Genomic DNA, 8,756 nt, shown 5'->3' on the forward strand with positions numbered 1-8,756 from the left:
CTGGGGAGAGGGACTTAAATTTTGACAGATATTGTAACACTGCTCACAATAGAGGTTGTACCAATTTATTCTTCCATTGGCAATGGGTAAAAGAGCCTGGTTCCCCGCCTTTTGGGGAATATGTTTGGAAATATTGTCAATTACCAGTTCATGGAGAGCCTTGTATACTAAGCAAAGAAGTTTGAACTTGATCCACAGACCATGACACCCACCGGAGGGTTTAAACACTGGATGAGGATGGATAGGTTTGAAGTTTTTTGTTTTGTTTTTTTAATTATTATTTTCTAAATATATTTTATTGATTTTTCACAGAGAGGAAGGGAGAGGGACAGAGAGCCAGAAACATTGATGAGAGAGAAACATCGATCAGCTGCCTCCTGCACACCTTTTACTGGGGATGTGCCCGCAACCAAGGCACATGCCCCTAGCCGGAATCGAACCTGGGACCCTTCAGTCCACAGGCCGACGCTCCATCCACTGAGCCAAACCGGCCAGGGCAGGTTAGAAGTTTTTAAAGCTTATTTGCATAATAACATCAAATTAATGTTGTAGGAAATTTTTATTCTCTAACAGACAATGAGTGGTAATGTGATGAATCAGAGAGGGTGAGGGGGAATCTCCATTAGGATTTAAGCCATGCTGGAGAAAATGTGATTATCATTTAGGTACGGCAGTTATTCTAGATAATAAGATTGGATATGAGTGCAATCTGTTTTTTTTACAATCCCATAACTCTAACTTTCCTGCCATTTTTCTTGTATCACATCCTTCCCACATGCTGATGGCTTCTAATGAAGCATTTGGCCTTTAAGGGTGACGACATAAAACCAATAGCCAGGAATTTTTATCGGAAGCTAACAGCTGAGCAAACGACAAGAAGACAGGTGAGATAGCAGCTTTATCTTTCTCTAGAAGAACATTCTGCAAATTCATTGTATTTAGAACTGGCATTAAACAAAGAGCTGGGGAAAACAAAACAGCAGACACATTCATCCTGAGTCATTGTTTCTTAAACAGGAGGTGGTCGCTATTATTTGATGCAAAGAGAAAAGGAAGATGGATGGCAGATGGCTGTGAAGGCAACAGCATATGAAGGACTGACAGCCAGCTCCATCCAGACTCTCCAGCTGGTTCAAGGATGAGCGCAGCAGGCTTGGTCCTCCTGGGGCTTGCTCTGAGGTTGATGGCCACTCCCGCTAAGCCAGAGGAGAGCAGCGTTTGCTCTAAGAACCAAGTGGCTTTCAGAGGCTCTTGCTATGAATTTGTGCCTTTTGGCCACTCTTTCTATGGTGCCCAGAACTGGTGTGAGGAGCGAGGAGGCCATTTGGTCTTTATTCACGACGAAAGCACCCAGCAGTTTCTGCAAAACCACATCTCTCAGGACAGGGAATGGTGGATTGGACTCACAGGGAACTCGGCTCAGAATGGAACCGCAGAAGGTAGGTGCTGTGATACTATGTTTTATGGGAGCTAGTGGCTGCAATTCTCCCATTGCTTTCTACCCAGAGCTCCATAAAACAAATTAATATGCCCCATTCTCATAGTAAGCAAACCCTCCTCTTTGGTTGTTTTGTGGATAAAATAATTCATGCACAGTATTTAGCACAGTGCCTGGCACAGAGCTGACACCAGAGACGTGCATTGCTTTGCATATGCCTAATATTCATAATATCTATGAATTCTTTGGTTCTTGTTAGAATAGTGTCCAGCACTATCCTGAGTGCGTCATGTCCATTATCATGTTGAATCCTCACAATAACTGATAATATAATTATTATTGCTGTCTTTATTTTACAGGTGAGAAAACTGAGCCTCGGGAAATAATTACTAAGCTATTTTCAAAGCATTTCCACATGTCTTCCTCCCTATGAGACTGAAGCAGGTCAAGTGCTTAGCGTGGTTCAGTTCACATGGGATAGTCTCATGTTAATGGTTCTTCCAGGAACTCTCACTTAGCCTTTCTCTGGGAGGGCTCCTTCCTCCAACCCCAGCACAACCAGTTGAGTCCTTCTCTATGTACCTGTAGGACCCTTTTGACATGACTTTTGTTATTTAGGTGTCTTCCCCCATAGACAATAAGCTCTTTAAGGGAAGGAACCATATTCTGGCCAATCCCTCCCACCCCCAGTGTCCATACATATCCAAGAATGGACACATAAACCTTCGTATTTAATCCTTACACCGGCCCCATGAGGTAGGCTTTGCTACTCTTATTTTATGGGTGAGGAAAATGAAGTCCAGAGAGAGGAACTGCCTTGCTCATGAAAACACATCTAGGGAAGGGCAGTGAGGTCTTGAGCCAGTGTCCCGTCATCTCAAACTGCTCTGTGGAAGATACTGGGTTTTAGAAAAGAAAAACTTGGTCTGTGCTAAGTACCTAGAGAAATATACCAGAGTGGATGGAAATGCTTTAATAAAGGGGCAGATGGGAAGCTCATTTGAGGAAGCTCACAGCCAAAGGGATGCAATTTCTACAATGTGTCTTCAGCCAATATCTCTTGAATGGTTTTTTGCTTTGTAGATGCAGCAATTTGTGAATTTCCATTCATATGCATTTAAAGGAGTCGGGTCTATTTAAAATATTCAGGGGATACTGCATGGCTTTACAAAAAATGAAGTAGATCTGAGTAGGCTGATATGTAACAGCTTCCAATAAGTAATGTTATTTGAGAGGCAAGAGACGGTGCTCTGAGCAATATGATGGCATTTGTGTAAATAGATTCAGGTACTGACGAGTGCTGCTACATAGATAAAATGCAACGTGGAACAACACGCAAGAAACAACAATAATGGGAGTGGTTCATAGGTTGGGAAAGGGAAGATGCTTTCATTTCATTCTCTTTTTACTCTTTAAAAATTTTTTAACCATTTGTATGGATTTCTTTTCTTTAAAAAATTAATAAATAGCCCAGCCAGCATAGCTCAGTGGTTGAGCACTGGCTTATGAACCAGGAGGTCACTGGTTCAATTCTGGGTAAGGGCACGTGTCCAGGTTGCAGACTCAATCCCCAGTAGGTGGCATGCAGAAGGCAGCCGATCAATGATTCTCTCTCATTGATGTCTCTCTCTCTCTCCCTACCTCCCTTCCTCTCCGAAATAAAAAATATACATATTTTTAAAAATTAATAAATACATTTTTGAGTCTTTACAGCAAATATTTTATATCTAGTGTTTTCTAGATCTCTAGTATCCTTGAAATGCCTCTGTATCTCCCTCCTTCCCTCTGTCTCTCTCTGTTGCGCTCTCTCCCTCTCTCTCTCTCTCTCTCACACACACACACACACACACACACACGTAACATCCTTGGGTTCAAGGCTCTGAAGAGTCCTGAAGTAAGGAAAACTGTGTCTGCTGTAGCTCAGCATTGCCCATTTCTATTTGTCAAGGGCCCCATTTCTATGTGAAATACCTTTTAACTCCCCAGGGCACACTCTGTGCTCTTCTTTAGGTTACGGTTAGATAGAGCTGAAAGCATCATTTATTTAGTCAAGCCAACTTCTACAGGCTCTCCAACTTGGGTTCCCGGTGTTTAGGTCGAGTTCTTGTGTTTGAGTGTTGAAAGATCATGGGTAGGAAATGCTCCATTGCTGGCATGGGAGAGGCCTTCAGCACTGATTGAGCACCTGCTGCTCACAAGGAGCTGAGCTGGGACAAGCCTTGTACATAAAACGGATCAGAAAAAGTCCTGGTGGTTGTGTTCCCTCCCAGGACCGGGGGTCTGGCTGGACACCTCAAATGTGAACTATAGCCACTGGCACGGAGGGCAGGCCTCTCCTGCTCCCGACACCTGCGGCTACATCGGGAGAGACCCTTCTGCCAGGTGGGCTGCCTCAGACAACTGCGCACAGCTGTTCGCCTTCATCTGCGAGTTTGGTGAGCCTCTGTTGTAGAGTCTACTTCCTTTGCCCCGTCTCTTCCTGTCTCTGTTTCCTTGTTTTCCTGTGTGTCTCTCTACTTCTATCTCTGTCTCTCTGAGTGTCTCTCTAAATGCCCACTTGTCTCTGTGTGATGCTTCATGTCTCTCTGTCTCTATCTGTCTCTCTGTTTCTATCTCTGTTTCTCTCTAAATGCCCACCTGCCTCTGTCTATGTGCCCAGTCTCTCTGAGTGTCCCTCCATCTCCCTAGCTCATATCCTTGCTCTCCCTGTCCATTTACCTGCCTATTAGTCTTGCTTGTCTCTCTCTGTCTTTCTTCCTCATATATCTGCATCTAGGGGGAAATGCCCACTCACCCTTAACTCCTGCTCCCTGGCCAGCCTGAGTCTGAGCCCCCCATGCCCACATCCCACCAGCTCCCAACTGTTCTTCTCTTGTGCCCTTTCTAGCTGCTACCCATGCCCGACTCCCAATGTAGATGCTGGGGACTGTGTATAAGAGACCCTGCCGGAATGGGATGTAGCCACATACCAGGTCCTACCCACCAGGTGGGGACTGGGATTGGGGCCTGGCCTTAGAGCTGAGCCTCCTGGTCCCCTGACCCACAAGCCAGGCTTGATAGAACCTTCTGGGCTTCCTGGGTCCAGCCCCCTCCCTGGCTCTAAGCCCCTGGTTCCCAGGCCCTGTCCTGGGTTGAACATTCACAGGAGCTCCTGCTCCATTCTTCTTCTCCCCTAGTTTTAAATAGATGCACTTTGCCCTGCCTGACTACTTCTGAAAAGGTGGAAGCTCCTGTGAAGTCCTCCCTGGTCTGTGCATTATGCAACTTGCCTCTTTCTATCACAGCCTCCCCAAGTCCCTGTCCCCTCCACCACCCCAACTTCAAGCCTGTCTCTCAGACTCTGTCAGCCCCAGGGTCTTGGAGCCCTGGCATGAGGTCACACTATGAAGAACTAATGAGTATCAAGCAAAAGTTCCAGCACTGAGCCAGACACTCCATGTACATTTCTTCACCATAATAGAAGTCCGTCCACCATTCTATTATAGGCCTGTTATAAAGCTAAAATAAGTGAGAGTCAGAAAGGCTAAGTTCCTTGTCCAAGGCCAGAGAGCTGGGAAGTGACAGAGATGAGACCTAAAGCAGTTTTGCCTATGGAGAGAGAAAGAGAGAGAGAGGGAGGGAGAGAGAAAGAGAGGGAGAGGGAGAGAGAGAGGAGAAAGAGAGAGAGAGAGAGAGAGAGAGAGAGAGAGAGAGAGAGAGAGACGCACGCTTTGGAGATGGAAGAGGGGGCCACAATCCAAGGAATGCTGACAGCCTGTATAAGCTGGACAAGGCAGGAAACAGATTCTCCCCTAGAGCCTTCAGAAAGAACCTTGATATCAGTGCAGTGATACTCATTTGTGGACTTCTGACCTTCATAACTATAATATTATAAATTTGTGACAATTTGTTACAAGCAGCCATAAGAAAATGAACACAGATTTGGTCTCTCCTACTCTGTGGACTTCCCACCAGGCAAACAGGCCTGAGTGTGAATTCAGCATTTCCCACTTTCTGGCTGTGCACACCTGAGCCAGGTCATTCTTTTGCAACAAATGTTTACTGAGCAGGTGCCAGGAAGCAGGGTTGGTGTGGGGCTCTTGGCACAGTGACCCCACTGAGCCCCATGTTCCTAATGGGGAGAATAATAGCTCAGCTTATAGGATTGGTATAAAGACTCATTGAAATCACTCATTCATTCAACAGAAGCTTGTTTGGCATCTATCATGTACCGGGCATTGTTTTCAAATAAGGCTCAAGGAAGGTACTTGAAATAGGTAGAATAATAATTGCTACTTGAATAGCCCATATTCTGAGTGTACAAACTCATTTAATCCTCCTAATGACCATATGGAGTATGGGGTAGACTCCCCCTATACAAAGGAGGCACAGAGAAGCTAAGTAATTTGCAGAGGTCACACAGCCACTGGGTAGCTAGGCTGGATCTGCTCTTGGGCAGTCTGGCTCCAGAGTTACTCTCATCCCTGCTGAGTCTGCTTCTGCTGTGTCCTTGCATCTCACAGTCCTGACCCCTGAGACTATTCCACTTCCCATCAACCAGGCACTTGCCCACCCATGACCATAAGCCTCCTATGTATCACCTTACCTTTGTACAGGTGTCAGCCAGAGTCTGGCCTGCGAGGGCCATGATGTCACCATGCACTGTGGCTCCGGGGAGGTCATTCAGATCCGGGATGCTTTCTACGGGCGCCAGACTCGCCATTATTGCACCCAGGACGCTGGGAGCCCCTTGGACCTGGAGGAGGAATGCAGCTGGGTCAGCGTCAAGGACGAGGTGTCAGGTAGGGCCCAAGGGCTCCACAGCTCTGGCTGTGAGCTCAGGGCAGTTCCTGGTGTCCTGCGCCCAGCAACAGGTTCTGGAAGGCTCCACTAATCCTCACATATGACCTTGAGCCTCCAACATTGGGAAAACTAGCCAGTCTCCGCCACAGCACTGAGCTGGGAAGCAAGGGAGCTACAGCTCACCCCTTCACTTTTGCTCCCCACCCAACTTGGATGCAAGAAACATCACTTTCTTTTTTTAACTTAATTTAAAACAATTTTAAATACTTGAAATAGATAGACAAGAATAAAAAATACTTCATTGAACTCCCACAGACCCACTACCCAACATTGTCAAATCATATTTGCTTAAAATTCCCTCACGAAGGAATCAAACACAGCATTGGATATACAGCCGACACTCCTGTTGAAGCCCTCCTGTTGAAGCCCTGGTCTGCTCCTGTCATAAAGTCAGCGCTTGTTAATTGCATGGGTGGTTTTGTATTGCTGCCTTCTATGTATGCAACCCTAAGCAATATATAGTATTGCTTTGCAGGTTTTTAGTGTTCATAAAAATTGTATCATATTGTATGTCATTCTGCGATGTGCTTTTTTTCTCTTTTCCTTCTTTATTTTATTTTTTGCTCAAAGTATTATCCATCTTGATACATGCTGTGTTAGCTTATCTGTTTCATCTATTGTATGTGCCAGAATTTGTCTCTTCCTCTGTTAAGAGTGTATGGGTTGGGTCTTAATCCTTGGTATTGTGAATAATGCTAAATGAATGTTTCTGCTGGCATCTCTTGTTCACGTGGGAGAATTTCTCTAGGACCTGTTTTTCAAAATTAGATTAAATCTGCTTCTGAGCTGCCTTTGCCCCCTGGGAATGATTCGCTTTAGGCCATTTGACTAGATGCCACTGGACCAGTGGTTCTCAAAGTGGGGTTCCTGGGCCAGCAGTGTTAACATTACCTGGGAGCTTGTTAGAAGAAAATTCTCAAGCTGCCCTCCACATGTATTGAGTCACAAGCCCTCCAGGGAATTCCAGCACAATCCACAGTTTGAGAGCCACTAGGATGAACTCTGAACTACTTGGGGATAGGAACCCTACTTCTCTCTCCCCCAGTACCTAGCACAGTGCCTGGTCTCCAGTAGACACCAACTGGTATTTGTTGGGCGGATGGCGGGTGAATGAATGAACGCGAGGTTATTCATCTGTCTGAACCCTATCCCTTTATGTCCTTCACACTGTTTCTGCTTCTGCTGGGATTCGGGTGCTCCCCAGGACAGTGCCAGGGGCTGCAGGCATGCACATGGGACCTTCTCTGGAGACCTGTGCCCCACCCAGGGCAGCTACCTCTGGGTGCAATACCAGTGTGGGAAGGTGAGTCCCCAGCTTGCCTTGGTGTGGGAATTCCCTTCTTATTTTCACAACAGGCTAAGCCACCTCAGAGCAGAGAGAGCAGCTACACTGGGGGTTAATCTACTGTGTGCTAAGAGGCTTCCTAACCCAAAATGCTGTCCTGTGGCCTGGTTTAACCTGGGGATAAAGTATCTGAGGTCCTGTTGCAGAAAGGAACTGACAAGCCAGAAATTTTTTTAAAATGTGTTGTGTGTGTGAGTGTATGTGTGTGTGTTTATCCCCTATTTGTTTATTGAGGTGGCCCAATAAACATAACAGACAAATCCAAGGTTACTTGGTTGAAAGGAGCCAAAAGATCTCTCCCACATGCCATCCCGTTCAACCACCACCCTTCCCATAGGCTGTCATTTGAGTACACATAGGCACTTTTAAAAAATACAAATCTTGAAAGCCATAAAAATAACCCACATTATCACAATTTACAAAAGTTGATAAATCAAGAAGGAAGAATCCCTCCCTTTAGCTCTAGACTCCTATTCCCCATAACAAAAACACTATTAACTATTTAGAATAAATTCTTTCCTGCTTTTAAAATGTATTCATAGAATGGCTGTGTATGACTTTATATATAAATATTTTAATGAAAATATAATCACATAAAAAATATTAGTCTACAACTCATTTACTGGATATCTCTCCAAGTCACTAGCTTATTCTTTTAATAACTGCATAATATCCCAGTATAAGATTATGTCAAAATGTATTTAATCAGTTCCCCTGCCTGTTGATAAACATTTAAGTTGCTTCGGTCTTTTGTTGTTACATATCACTCTGCAGTGCTTTCTTGTACATTCTCGTGCATATATCTTGACATGTGCCTGAGATTATTTTTAAAGGAGCGATCCATAGTAGTGGAAATCCTGGGTCACAGGGTCTGCATTTTATTTTATTTTAAATGTATCTTTCTTGGTAAAAGTATTACAGAAGACCCCCCCTTACCCCCGCCCGGACGTGGCCCCCCTGACAGTAGATGCACCCGTCTGGGATGGCGCGGGGCGCGGTAGGGCGGGTGCCCGGGGGTGCGGGGGTGGGTTCGGTTGGGGTGTTCCCCGGGGGACCCTATTGGTCGGGGGGGTGTGGATGGAGTGGTGAGAGGATGCGAGCGAAGCGCACGCGCGTCAAGCAAAATCCAAC

General features: G+C 45.6%; 1 protein-coding gene across 1 annotated transcript in view; it reads left to right on the forward strand.

Annotated features, from left to right (window-relative positions):
• The first annotated feature begins 1,138 nt into the window (after nt 1-1,138).
• Nucleotides 1,139-8,756, forward strand: part of PKD1L2 (polycystin 1 like 2) — a 61,617-nt gene continuing 53,999 nt past the window's right edge. The window contains 4 exon segments of the mRNA XM_023752549.1: nt 1,139-1,439; nt 3,709-3,873; nt 6,034-6,263; nt 7,485-7,587. Coding sequence (XP_023608317.1) covers nt 1,139-1,439; nt 3,709-3,873; nt 6,034-6,263; nt 7,485-7,587 — 799 coding nt within the window.

The sequence above is a fragment of the Myotis lucifugus genome, unplaced genomic scaffold (genome assembly GCF_000147115.1).
Source record: "Myotis lucifugus unplaced genomic scaffold, Myoluc2.0 scaffold_35, whole genome shotgun sequence".
NCBI classification, from domain to species: domain Eukaryota; kingdom Metazoa; phylum Chordata; class Mammalia; order Chiroptera; family Vespertilionidae; genus Myotis; species Myotis lucifugus.